The sequence below is a fragment of the Camelus dromedarius genome, chromosome 28 (assembly GCF_036321535.1).
Source record: "Camelus dromedarius isolate mCamDro1 chromosome 28, mCamDro1.pat, whole genome shotgun sequence".
NCBI classification, from domain to species: Eukaryota; Metazoa; Chordata; class Mammalia; order Artiodactyla; family Camelidae; genus Camelus; species Camelus dromedarius.
This window is the reverse complement of record NC_087463.1, coordinates 18,541,750-18,555,827: the sequence shown is the minus strand read 5'-3', so window position 1 is coordinate 18,555,827 and position 14,078 is coordinate 18,541,750. Positions and strand designations below refer to the sequence as shown.

Below are 14,078 nucleotides of genomic sequence, written 5' to 3'. Positions count from 1 at the left end.
AAATGAGGCCCCAAAGAAAAGAGAGCAAGGGAGGCTTTTTTGTAAACATCCCTTCTTCTGGGATTAGCATCAATTTAGGGCTTCACCAACTCACGGAGTAAGCTGGGAGAGAGCTTAGCCCCATTTTGCAGAGGAGCAAATGGAGGCACGGGGGTGTATGACGTATGAACTGCTTTCAGGAAGGGGTTTGTCCCTGCACCTCCTCTGTGACTCTGAGCCTGGCTCAGCCCCGCTGCTTAGGGAGAGGCGAGCTTGCCACAAAAGAGAATCGTGTTGGTCTGGATGTGCCTTATGAAGAACAGGAAGGGGTGGTTCGCCATGAACTGAGCTCGGATGGGGAGTCTTTTCACGACCACGACGACCCCCGTGGCCGCAGCTGCCTCCGTGCCCTCCTCGTTGACATCCACATATGACTTGTGGATGACTTTTGTTACAAAGAGGCCCTCGGTAGGTGATATTCCAGAAAGATCAGCTTTGACCTGGCTGAAGATGTCGGTCATCCCAAGGGATTTCAACAGCGAGTTGAGCTCATACTTGACGTCCAGCTTGAATCGGGGGAGATGCACTTCAACCTCCTGCTCCACCAAGTTAGAGGGGCTGGTCCACTCAGAGAACGTCTTCGCGTTCAGCTGCTCTTCTACCTACGTGACAAAACACCGATGAGCCCACGTGAGCCAAATGCACACCCTCGGCATTACGTGCTATTTGTTTTAAGTGCTGTTTGTTTACATCAGTGTGACTGATGCAATGTCCATTTCTTTTCTGCCTTTACAATGTGCTCAAGTCCTATCTGGAAAAAAAAAAAAGACTCGCATTCAGCTTCATCTTCCCTCTTTTATTGTCTACTTCTCATCAATATTTCATAATTAGCTTCTCAGTCGTGTATCCTACAGTCTTTTGCCTTAATTCCCTCAGAATGTAGGTGTCTCTTTAACTCCCTCTGTTGCCTCGGCAGAAGTCACCGCGTCCGCCTTTCCTGGATGAATTAAACCGTTTCTATTGGGTTCTCCTATCTGAAACCTTCAATCGCATCTCCTTTATGAACTGGGTTCTCATTTGGCTTCTGTGATGCCAGGACCCCCTGTTCCACTGCTCTCGTCCCTCAGCCCCTCCTTCATTGTGTCGGAAGCTGGACTCTGAGTGTCCTTTCTGCGTCTGCTCAGCGACTCTCCCGCATCTGTGCTCCGAGTCCCCCAGGCAGCCTCCCCACTCTGCCCGCTCCTTCTACACCCAGTTTCATCAGTTTCTGTAAGTCCTTCAAACCTCTCCCCTGGAGCATTTGAAACTCTCTGGCGAGCCCTCCCCACAGCTCCAAACCGGTGTGTCAGGCTCCGTCAATCTACTACATGAGTGGAAGACTTTGTCACTTTCTCCCCATCCTGACAATATAAAATCAGACACAAAGATGGTTTTCATTCCTAAGCATCTTTTCCTTTTGCCCTTTCTGCCCTCATCCAAGTTACCACGACTTCGTGTCAAGCCCATCTCGCTGCCTCGCACGGCTGAGGCATTGGCATGTGCTTTTGCTCTGGTTAGAACAACGGGTCCCCTGTCCTACCTCCTTACCTTCCACTCCTCTGGGGAGGCATCGAGACTCCTCTACTAGGGAACCTCCCTGATCTCCTCATTCCAACCCGGGCCCTCTCTACTCCCATAGAACTTTCTACAGGGTCTGTCACAGCCCTTGTTACCACGTTTATGATTCGATGTTGGAACCACACGTTTGTCTGTGTTTCCAGAACGTAGCAGAGTTCTCAGCACATGGTAGATACTCAATGTTTGGTGTATGAGGAACCAAGGAGCAAATAAATAAATGAATCAGAAGTTAACAAAGACCACTTCTAAACTGCTTCCAAAATGCTCTCTGCCTCCACATGCCCCCACTGCAGCCCACAAGCCTCAGAGGCCACACTTGCCACGCCTGTCCTCGTGGCCGTGGCGGTGCTGCTCTGCCCGCTAGAGGTCCCGATGCTACATCCCAGCCCAGCTATTTTTCCCTGCCCCCCACCCACTTCGTTTAACCTCAAGCAGGCCCTCCCTGACTGTGGCCATCCCATCCACGTGCTATGTCAGCCTCAGCAAGCCCCGGGGCTCGGCTGGGGTCCCGAGAAACTGGTTGTCATTCTAGCAGAGCATTGGGACGTCCAGGCGGTGGTTGCCCCATAGCAGTGTCTTGCCTGCTGCGTGCTGTGCAGCTTTGGCTGCAGCCAGAGAGAGAGGTTAGACCCAAACTCCAGCCGCCACCATGCCCTCATCTCCGTGGCTGTGGTGCTCCCTTCCCCACAAAACCAGGACACTAAAAATGGAGATTAGCCCGTGAGAGCATGTCACATTTGGATCAGAAATACTGCTCCTGAGAAGAAGATGGCTTATCTCTGTGGACTGGGGGGGTCCAAACAGCATTATAATTTCATTACTCTAGAAAGCTGCTTCCCACGTGTCCAATGACCGACTGATATGTGTGTATGTTGGTACAACAGGCACTTTTGCCTCCGTGTGCCCTTTTTGAATGTAAGGATAGATTATTCTCCCAGAATACATGACCCTGAAGGCAGGGGCCAGGCATCCCCCCTGTCCTCTCACAGACCCTGGCAGTACAGCTAAATCTCTACCGTGATGGAATTCGATGGACAGCACTACCGTCCTGGGCTCCACACTGTGTGTGTGTGTGTGTCCCCACACGTGCACACACGCTTTCTCTGCACGTGAGCGTTCTTGTCACCCTACCTGCTGTAGATCAGCCGTGCCCACTGGAAGCAGAATAATCATGCTTAGCGTGTTGTTAACATAGGGCAGCTCAAGGACTTGCATCTGTGGCTTTTTGATGAAGGCCAATTTGAACATTCCAGTTTGATACATCATTTCCACAGTTACGCTTTTACCCTTTTTTTAAAAAAAAAAAAAGATTGTAATTAGATGGTACAGCTCCATATGTGCGTGCACATGTATTTGCCCCTATTTTCTGACATAACACGAGTATCTGTATCAATGTTCTAGGCACAGGTGACTTAGGAACTTTAAAGTGCACCCTTTATTACTTTCCTTGGCAAAGGTTAGCCTTTGTGTTTTTTTTTAATTTTTATTTATTTTGGTGGGAGTAATTAGGTTTTTATTTATTTATTTTTAATGGAGGTCCTGGGGCTCGAACCCAGGACCTTGTGCATGCTAAGCGTGCGCTCTACCACTGAGCTATACCCTCCCCCTGCTTTGTTATTTTTAAAATAAGTCCTTATTATAGCCCGAATAGTTCAAATAACATAACATAGAAATAAAAATGATAATCTGTGTGTTTTCCAAAAACAAAGCTGAGGTTTCCAGATAAAATGAGATTTTAGGATCACATTTTTTTTTTAATCCAGCTAGAGACTTTCTGGGAGAAAATTGATACAGATAGTTCTGTCACACTGCTAGAGAGTGTATTTGCTGGGGAAAGCATGTCTGGGGAGAATTCATATACAGAACAGTAAGAAAAGGGCAAGTTATCGGGGGGAGGGTGTAGCTTAAGTGGTGGAGCGCGTGCTTGAGCGCGTGCACAAGGTCCTGGTTGCAATCCCCAGTACCGCCATAAAAAAAAAAAAAAAAAGTAAATAAGTAAACCTAATCCCCTCCTCCAAAAACAGAAAAGGACAAGCTTTCCTCTCTTCCAGAACATCTCAGTGTCCAAAGGCCCCAGCTAGGTGTCCAGTGAGAAAGGTTACTGTCACCTCAGAAAGAATAATGAAAATAAAATTCACAGAAAACACAATTAAAACTTAGACCAGCATTTTCACTAAAACTTCCTGAATTCTCCTTAAACAGTTATTGCATTCTCTGAAATGTATCATTGATCTGAAAATAAGATACTCACCTGACTTAGCTGAAAGGGCGTTTTCATCGTCTCTCTTTCCTGGAATTTGTTTCGCCATTGTCCCTTGAAATATATGGCATTCACCAGGACCATGACACAAGAAGGGTCAATCGTGCCCTTTCCAAAGAGGTTAGTGACTTTTCCTTATAATAATAATAATAATAAAAAAAGAATAGATAACATATTTAAGGGATTTGAACTTATTAGTAACAGAGAGTAGAAGAGTCACCAGAAATGCGGAGCCTTGTTTTGAAGCTAATTATGATCTGTGGCCATGAAGCCTGAAGTTTTATGTCAAAGAATATTGAATACTTTGTTCCTTCTAATCAGAAGATGGCACCCAAGGACTAGCTCGTCTGCTAGCTGTGGGTTAGCTCGCCTTACACCTGGTTGCAGCCAATGCTTTCCTGCACACTGCTGCATTTTTAGAAAGTCCTTTAATAATTTCTTGTGGCTTTGATATTTATCAGGCTTTATACCTACCAAGACCTCACCATGTGCAAATATGTTACGCATTTCAAACAGTCACTCCTCCTCTAAGTACGCTAACGTGAGTCTGTCACAAGCATAGATGCCAACACTTGAAGTAAATCCGTATCTGAAAGTCATGATTTATAAAAGCAACCAGGAGTCGCTAGCTTTGTAAATATACTGATCAACACTGAACACCAAGTCCTCTAGGTGCATTTTGGTGCATTGCAATTTATAAAAGTTTGGGGACATAATCTGTCGTATAATATGAAACAGGTATCTGGAATATCAGAGTCCTAAGCTTGATGGGAGTTTGAATTTTTATTGAACTTTTGGGTCAAACACAATACCTAGCATGCAATAACAATGTCTAACAGTGAATGCTCAATATATATGTATGTGTGTGTGTGTGTGTGTGTGTGTGTGTGTATATATATACACAAAGATATGTATCTTTGAATGAATGATAAATAAATGCATAAATGAATGACAATATCAGTAATAGTCTAGATAGATACACAGCATGTGGGTCCCTGATCCACACCTATGACAGACACCACCAATCAATCTATTCATTTATGCTAAAAAATTTTAAGCGACTTGTGTGTGCCAGGCATGATTCTAGGCACTGGAGCACTAAATTGAAGCTAGAACACTAAGCTAACCAGACCCCGCCCACCTTCCTCCTTAGCATGTTAACTCAGTTTATCAACACAGTTCAAATGAAGTCTGGAGACACACATGTGACCCATCCTTACCGTTAGTTTTATTTTCAACCCAAGCATTAATAGCCTTCCTCGTTTCCTCCGCAGACCTTTCAAAGTCAACCGTTTGCAGCCTGGCTCGATACAGTTTCTCAGAACAGTGTAAGTATTGCTGTAAGAGAGAGGACAGTTGCACAACAACACAAAAATAGTGTAAGGAAAGCCAAAACCCACAGCTTAACGTATTCTGAATTCACAACAGGCAGACAGAAACAGCAGGCAGTGTGAAATGCAGAGAATGCCAAGAAAGCTATCGGCCGCTATTCCAAATGGACTGACCTGGTGGAATGCCATCGCGTTGGTCCCGTAGAGTCTGCTGGCAATGCTGAGGGTGTAGTTAGAGTCTGGCCGGTTGATCTGAGAGAACAGAACTCCAAACTCTGAATGAATCTTTCCAGTTTGGCTGCACTGAAGCACCAGGAAACAGTGAATGGAGTATTAAATTGCTTGATTCATTGCCATTGGAGAGTTATAAATAATGTGAACACTAGACAGCCTGGTGTTGGCCTCTGAACAAAAGGGCAGCAAATACTGACAGACAAGGAGTTGGCGAGCTTATAGCATTTTTCCTTCTCTAGCTTTCCCCTCGCCCAATAATCTCAGCACCTGGGGACTTCGGTTACAGACTGTGGGCAGAATTGTAAACCACTGCAAAGCATGTCTATGTAGGCCCCAGTGGTTTACGCCAAGAGCAAAAGCTTTTACAAATGAAGGGATCCTCGTGGGGATAGTCAGGGCAATGATCCAAGTTTTATCGTTGCCTTTGTGCCTAAAGAATTGTCTCTCTTCTCCATCACGCTCCTTGCAACGTCTCCGTTTTCTGTGTGATCATTCACTCACTCAGCTCTTCCCTGAACTGACCTCACACACCCATGTGTCCCTCACAGGAGCAGTTTGGTGAAGCGTGCAGCTTTGATGCATCTGAATTCATGGACGTTGTAGGGGTGACGCCTGTATTCCCTAAAGCAAATGTTCCCAGACCTTAGACTTTCATGTCCTAACGGTAAGGTGGGTTCTGTGAAGCAAGTATTCTGTGTCTGTATGCATTTCTGTCCTTTCTCAATCTGTCCCTCTCAAATGCACAACTATTTTTACAGGGGGTTTCTATTTAATTTGGTGTCAAAAGGAATCCTTTTGTTAGAACTGGGACCCCAGTCCCAGAGCACGTGGGTGGGGTGACATCAGGCCCTATTCTCCTGGTAGGTAAGTAAAAGGCAAAGCATTGGGGTCCTTTCTCAGTCCCTCCATGGGACTAAAAAATCAGACACTGCCTGGAGGAGTCTGGCAGACTCACCACGGGGCACAGTCCATAAAAGAACAGACAATTTGAGTAAGGATGGCAATAACGGTGTGCTAAAATCTGGGGGCTCCATTACTGTGGTTGTCTTTGTGTTACAGTCTCTCGGCCGTAGCCATCCTCAGGGAAATGAAAGGAGCGGACCCACGGAGACGTCGCTAGCTCTCTTGCGGGCCCGAGAAGGGGCTCTGCCACTCCCCCCCCGGAATGTATTACTTCTCGGGGTGCTTAACTTAAAGAGCATTTGAAAGCTCAGCAGTGATATTGTCATACCTTAGCTGAGTCCTTGAACTCTGGTCCTAAAGATTCTTCAATATGATTAAAATGAAGCACCTAGAAAAAAAAAGGGGATGGATTGGCATCAAAAGCCCGATATGGTCTATAAAGGTTAACAGCTAGAAGCATCTCTTTTTCCATTTCAGATAAAGAGCAACAGTAATAGCTGATGCTTAATGATGTTCTATTCCAAGTCCTGAACTAAGCCTTTACGTATCTCATTTAATCCTCTCAACAACTTTATGAGTAGAGACTGTTATCCCCATTTTCTGTTAGGGAAACTGAGCTCATGAGATTAGGGGACTTGCCCCCAGGCCACTGTCGGTCAGGCCCCAGGCACCGAGCTCTTGTCCACCAGGCTCTCCTGCCCCTGTCACTCTTCTCAGGCCATCACTGTGACAGTGCCCATCAGGCTTGTTGTAAACCATTGCATGGTTTCCCCGAACAATACCTATTTTAAATGCAAGAACTCATGAAAGTGCATCAGAATATGGAATAAAGGAATAAAAGACAAACAATAATAAGACGTTCAAGCATCCTGGGGCTGTTAAGTGACATTCTTCTAGACTTCCCACAGCAAATAAAGCTCCACAGCAGGAAAACCCACCGCACATCAGCCTACGTAACCTGAAAAGTCACTCTTTCTCTTTTAGTCTCAGTTTCCTCATCTGTAAAATGGGGATAACAATTCCTGCCCCTGCTACACAGGGTTGTCACAAACTCCAAATGTATTACTGAGTACTTTTAAAAACTTGTAATTTTTAAAGTGTCATTAAGTTTTATTGTAAGTTAAAATTGTAGAGGGCAAGAGTAATACCATACATGTTCAAATCACTAAAAGAATAAAACTCTGAAATTAAACTGTAGACATTTATGTGTGAAACCACTGTCAGTAAGGAAGAGATTAGGAATAGCATGTATTGTGTTATTTGCATTGTAATGTATTGCATTATTTAAGTCATCATTCATAATAAATTTTGCTCAAATGTGTTCCTTCTTTCATGAGATGGCAGTTTTCCTGGTATAAGGATGGAGGTAATCTGGCTGACTCAAAGCGGGTGCAGGTGAGACTTCCAGGCTGCAAGGAATTTTTTGCTGCATGCACACCTTTTCCATCTGCCTCGCGCTGTTTCCTCTGGCTCCAAGGAGGATCATGCTTAGAGCATAAAGCAGACTCAGCGGGGAAAAGAAGATGTTGTCTCCTGCGTTGTTACTGTTCAGCTCTTTGAACACATCAAGGCAAAATTCAGTGTTTGCTGTGCTAAGGGAATCCATTCTTGCCAAGCGCTACCTGAGAACAGAAGGGAGAAAGGCTCAGACGATCGCCTGGAGGTACAGATAATATCTAGCATTCAGTTACTACATTTCATGAATTTAGTAGCCTGAGCACCCTGCTTCATGAAAAGTCGCAGCCTGTTGTCACCATTTCTGAGAAAGCAGTAAATGCCAAAGGGGGGCATTTAGTACTTTTAGATTCTAAAGAAGAGAAGATTCACTGTTCCTTCCAACCACTAGTGCAAAGCTGTCTCACCAACATTGGGGTACGTTTAAGTGTTCCGTCATTGTTCTGGGGCCAAAGAGCAGAAGGAATTGGGTCTTTTTGCTCTTAATTTCCATGCTTTAAGACGCTCCTCGACCTGGAATTTGCACAGAAAAATCCTTGAGCTACAGAAGCTCAGCCAAAAGAGATGCTTTCCTGCTAGGCAGCCCACCTGCACAGTCTCCATCCTGGTCACTCTCGCACAGACAAGGAGACAGTCAACAGAACAACCGTGGGCAACATTCTCCGCACCTTTATCTCCTTGGTGGGACCTCATTTCCTGTGCCCTCCATGAAAGCAAGGTGATACTAGCAAATAGGTCATGCCATCAGAAGGTGGTCAAGCCCCTCAGCCCAGCATAATGTCAATGAAAATGGAGGAATAGAGGAGAAAAAATTGAGAGGGAAGACGACGAGGCTGGGGTGTGTGTTACCTGAGGACAGTAGTGGGTCAGGAAGTGTTCATTGACTCAGCCCCCCAAGCACCTGCTGAGCACTGCTAAGTGTGGGGGCTGTAGATACAAAAGTAATTCTGCATCGTTCTTGCCCTCTGGGATGTTTCACTTTCCAGGACCCTCCAGTTGCCAGTGAACACTCTTTTCCTTTAATTTCTGGGTCATCATTGTCTCTTGCTTCCCACCCGCAGTGGAGCCACCCCTTCTGAGTCTGTTTTACAGGCTCTCTCTCACATTCTCAGCCTCTGTACAACTTCACACATCAGGATTCAAACCTTGGTCCTCGTCTCTGTTTTTGTTCCTATAGGTGATCTCTTCCACCCTCGAGCTCTAAGTCACTGGTAGGCTGTTAGCTCCTGAGTGTATATTGCTTCCACATTCCAGATTCATGTATCCAGCTGTCTAGTTGACATCCCTACTTGAAGGTCTAATATGTTAGCTTCATGTAAAATGTCCAAAAACAGACTCTCAACTTCCTAACCCTCTCTCCAGCCTGCTCCCCCCAAAGCCGTCTTCATCTCCCCCAAAGGGCTGTTGCGTTCTTCCATTTGCTCAGGCCAAGAACCTGGAGATCATCCTTAAATGGTGTTTCACTCACATCTCATTCAAACTTTCCAAAAATCCCATTTCCTCTGTCTTCAGAAACACTCACCACTGGTCCATCACTCACTCTCTCTGCTTAGCATCCAGGGCAAAGCTATCATCACGTCTCTCCTGGATCAGAGAGACAGTCTCCTCTCTCGTCTTCCTACTTCAGACCTTACCTCCTATGTTACATTTCCTAGAGAAGACAGAGTGTTGTTTTTAAGAGATGGGTTCCTCAGGTACTAACTGCGTAAGGGCAGCTCATGGCCTCTGCGCCAAACTCCAGTGGCTTCCCTTTCTCTCAGAGCAGAACACAGGCTTCCTTCCATGACCAGCGAGGCCTTCAGGGTCTGGCCTCTGCTGCCTCTCAGACCTCATCACCCACCAGTCTCCCAGCTCGCTCTGTTCCAGCCATGTCGCCTCCTGGCATGCCTTCACCACGCCAAGCAGATTCCATCTCGGAGCATCTCCTGGGGTGCTCTTCCCCAGATATCCAGATGGCTCCCTCCAGCAGTCCATCCATTTCCTTCTGCGCACTCAGCATCCCATCAGTAAGGCTTTCACTGACTGTTCTATTGCAAACATCCTCCAGTGATTCCCCATCTCATTATCCTAGTTTGTGTGTATTATATACATACATGCTATGTAAATATAAATCAGTTTGTGTTTATTTGCCCTATATATAGTAATTATTATTTATTTGCCATATATATTACATATGTGTGTATTTATATATATAATATATACATGTGTATCTAGGTATTGATAAAATAAGAATAAACAATATTATATTTATTTATATAAATTAAATATGTGTATATGTTATATATGTATTTACTGTCTAATTCCCGTCTGCCTAGAGTAAACGTCCGTTAGAGCAAGGACTTTGTTTTTTTAAGCTTTATTCCAGCACCAGCCCTGGCCATAGGGTTGCCACTCATTAAGTATCTGTGGAAGGAAGAAACGAAGGAAGAAATTTCAGTTCGTTCAGTACTACAATACACGGATGTACACAGAATGCTGTGGAAGCACAGAGCCAACCTGGGAGTTACAGGAAGACTTCCTGGAGGAGGTGCCCGCTGCTTCTTGAAGAATGAAATAAGAGTCATCCAGGTATGTACATAGAGGAAGATCATTACTGAGAGAAAGAATAGCGTGAGCAGAGACTCAAAAACCTGAAAGAGAAACTTTCTACCATAAGAGCATGACACAGAAGGCCAGAGGTGGTGGGCGGTAGGGCTGGAGACGGGCAGAACTGTCCCCGGAAGCCTTGCATGCCCCACACATCTTTTCTCTTTTCAGATACCTTCACCGCATGGTGACGATGGTGAACAATACAGTACTGTAGACTTGCAAGTAGCTGACAGCAGATGTTAAGCATTCTCATTGCACACACAAAGCATTAACTGTGTGAGGCGATGGATGCGTTCATTGTCTTGATCTTGGTCTATGTATGTATGTATGTATATCGAATGTGTGTATGTATATTGAATTATCACATTGTATACTTAAAATATGCACCATTATGTTTGTCGATTATCCCTCAATAAAGTTGGAGGAAAATAAATAAAATTTTAAATATCGGACAGTATGGCAGTCCTTGCCCATAAGATGTGGCTGCTGGAAAAGGCTTCCCTCCGATGGAAAGAGACTCACAGGATGGAAGCAGCCTCTTCTTCGTGTCAGGTTGTCTTGTCTTCATGGCGCCGCTCCAGCAGCGGCTACTCTGTGACCAAGTCAGGATTTCAGAGAGGCTGATGGAAAGGCCCTGAGGCTTTGATGACCCACCATTGAGTGGGTGGATTAACCTACCCCGGATCTGCCCTAGCTCAGGATTTCTTGTCCTGTAAGACGATAGCTTTATCCTTATTGTTCAAGCTATTTTAGTTGAGGCCTCTGTTTCTTGCAGCTAGAAGCATCCCAGCTCTCTTTAGGGATCTCTTTAACCGCTCTGGTCCACCAGGACCAATTAGCCCACCACACGCATGCTTTTCCAGCACAGCTACATCTTTTCCCTTATTTAGTCCCCCAGGGATCTGGGACCATTTCGTTCTTCTATCTCTCATCTTCTAGATTATGGCTTTGCTTTCTTTCAGGATCCTAGTCTAGGCCTACATTCTCTAGGCTGTTTCAGCAGACGACTGGTCTGTATCTCCGCCAGTGTGTGTTTATTTGAGTTACTGACTTGCCTTACATCAGAGCTGAGCTCACTGGAAATGTGTTCTCTGGGATGTGACCCAGAGATTTACGCATTTGTGTCGTCCTTTTCCTTAAAACACAGTACTTTGTGCGCTGAGAGAGCCAAAGAGAGCCAAGGGAACTGGGGCCTGAGAACTGGGGCAGGGAGGAGTGTGCAGAGCTCAGCACTCATCAGGCAGAGAGAGGCTGAAAGGAAGTGTGTCACTCATGGACTTTCAAAATAATGGCCCATGACATTTATAATGGCAAAAAAGATGATCACACATCCCTGTAATCGAAACTGGCTGTCCTAAAATAACGATTAAGGAGTAGATGTCATGGGTTCCAACCATCAGACCCTCCAACACAGTTTCTTGGAGCTTAGCAGTTGTATTACCCCAAGCCTGGGCCATGTTTTTCTTTGCTCTTGAAAGTTTTTTAAAGGTATGACACAAAAGGTTAGCTGATCTTAATGAAAATACTAGTATGTGCCTTTAACAAGATACTGTTCAAGTTAATTTTAATAGAGCTCTCTGTAACACGCTGAATAATAACAGTATCCTTGGAGGCCTTTGTTTAGTTGCTTTTTTAAAAAAAATTTTTAGGGGGAGATAATTAGGTTTATAATTTATTAATGCAGGTACTGGGGATGGAACCCAGGACCTCGTGCACGCTAAGCAGTTACTCTGCTGCTAAGCTACGCTGTCCCCACCGTTAGTTGCTTTAATAATGAAACCACATCCTACGTTGAAGCATGTCCAAGCCAGACCCTCTTCCTATTGGGCTCTGCACTCTAGCTAGTGTCCGGTTCTGAAATGCAATTTTGGATTTATAAGGAAATGTAAGCTTATTCTTCTTAAATCTATGCCTCATTGTTATTGTAAAACAGCCTGCCTACATGTCACAGTTCCTGTGGCCCCACAGTTACCGGGCTGCCCAGGAAAAGAGTTCGGAATACACTGATGGGCTACTTATTGCATACCAGGCACTTTTATTTTATTAATGTGTTTATATGCGTGTGTCTTCTTTTTGAACCATAAGCATAAAAGATTGAGGGAATCACGTCCGTCAGTTTGTACCACGAGCCATCACTGGACCAAAGCACTGCTTTGCTCATTGCCTTCGACCCAACACGTCCCGTCTCCTCCGTTCCCAAAGATGACACAACATGTTTAAAGCGTGTCCCTCTATTTACGTTCTCTTATATTCTATTGCTTTCCTTATATCATGCATTTTTTTCATTTTCATAAATGAGCTTATGTTGAATAGTTTATTTTTCACTCAGCCCTACGCTTTTAAGATTCATCTATGTTATTCTGGAAACGTAATCTGTTACTTCTGAGTGCTGGGTTTCTGTGCTTTCGCCACATTCGTGCAGCCACTCCTCGGTGACAGACACCCAGTGGCCTCGGAGTCCACGCCACCATGAACACTGTGTGGGGACTAGCCCCCTGCACACCCTCTTACCCACCTGTGTGGGAACTTCTTTGTAAAGGCATGGATAACATATCTTAGAAGAGCGTATTGCCACTAAAGCGTTGCAGGGAGACAGAGAAGCTGGGTCTGTCCTATCTGGCGAAACACACCTCCCGGGTAGCTAAGACACTGAGCTCTCACAATGGGCACGGAGCCTGGGGAGATTCTTAACCATCTCAAATGACTCCCTCCTCTCCCCTAAATCAGGGCGAATCTTTTACTCTCACGCTCTGTCCTTCAAACCTTTTAAATTTCACAATGTGCTCATTGAGCCTAGAAGTAGCAGGAACTTCAGAATCGTCACCCCATCACACAACCATGAACTATGAGCCTTTACATCCATTTACAGAATACACCTACTTTTTATGAGACTAATTTTAAAGTCACAAGAAGAAACTGAGACCCAGGAAAATAAAGGAATTCTTCCCAACACATAAAGGTGTTAATAAGGCCAATCCAGTGGAGTTAAGATCCTCTGAGGAGCTAAGAGGTGCTGTATCACACAGAGGCCAGAGCCATCGGTGACTGGCTCTGGTTTGAATAAGCATTATCAGGGAGGAAGTAGAAGCAATCAACAGAGTCCCTTTTGCTAAACTAATCGGAGATTTCAAATCAAGTCAGCCCGCCTCAAGGATTTTAAATGCACAATATCAGTGACATTCGTGTTAACGTCTGATCTGCATTAACAAAAAGCCACCCCCAACTAAAAGGTTAAGCTGCCCCTCGTTGTGGCTCATTGCACCCCGGTCCAGGTGCCGCATTTCGCTGCTCCCATCTCTTCCCCTTTGACCAGACGCACGGCTGAAACACAAAGTACAGAGATACTTCTCTTTACCTTTGTTGCTTTTCGGTGGCGAAGTGGACAGTTTGGCAGGAGAGGTTGGAGCCTGGTCCCTGAAGAAGAAATATAAAGCCTTTATTTTTGCCCCTCCCTTTCCATTTGTGTCCTCAGTGATTCAGCTCGACACCTGCTGGGCAGCAAAGACAGCTCTGAGAAGGAAGTCCTTCTAAAAGGAGACTGTCAGGATGGCCGTGCTTTCTGGAGAAGCACCCAGTTCTTAACCTCCTTCTGATTTGCTAATGGGGAAACGTGGAGGAGCCTTACCTCTATCTAAGAAAATGAGCTGTATTTCTAAAAAGAGTAGCTTGGACACGTTCAAATTGGCACTGCCCCATTCAAAATTCTAGGG

At 45.1% G+C, this 14,078-nt stretch overlaps 1 protein-coding gene across 1 annotated transcript; it reads right to left on the bottom strand.

Moving 5' to 3' along the window:
- Nucleotides 1-236: 236 nt before the first annotated feature.
- On the bottom strand, nt 237-13,775 carry LOC105100413 (serpin B11). Its single transcript, XM_010993433.3, has 8 exons — nt 13,724-13,775; nt 7,763-7,946; nt 6,653-6,712; nt 5,362-5,490; nt 5,077-5,194; nt 3,848-3,990; nt 2,728-2,883; nt 237-641 (listed from the first exon to the last, which is right to left on the bottom strand). Exons 2-8 carry the CDS (start codon nt 7,928-7,930, stop codon nt 237-239), a joined length of 1,179 nt encoding a protein of 392 aa, XP_010991735.3. The 5' UTR covers nt 7,931-7,946; nt 13,724-13,775.
- Between the last annotated feature and the right edge of the window lie 303 nt (nt 13,776-14,078).

Excerpts from the sequence above, each read along its gene's own strand:
- LOC105100413 (XM_010993433.3), bottom strand. The coding sequence starts at position 7,930 with ATGGATTCCCTTAGCACAGCAAACACTGAATTTTGCCTTGATGTGTTC. Across the intron at positions 5,491-6,652 it reads AGTTCAAGGACTCAGCTAAG|TGCAGCCAAACTGGAAAGAT; the intron begins GTATGACAATAT and ends CTGGTGCTTCAG. Across the intron at positions 2,884-3,847 it reads CGCCCTTTCAGCTAAGTCAG|GGTAAAAGCGTAACTGTGGA; the intron begins GTGAGTATCTTA and ends TTTTAAAAAAAG.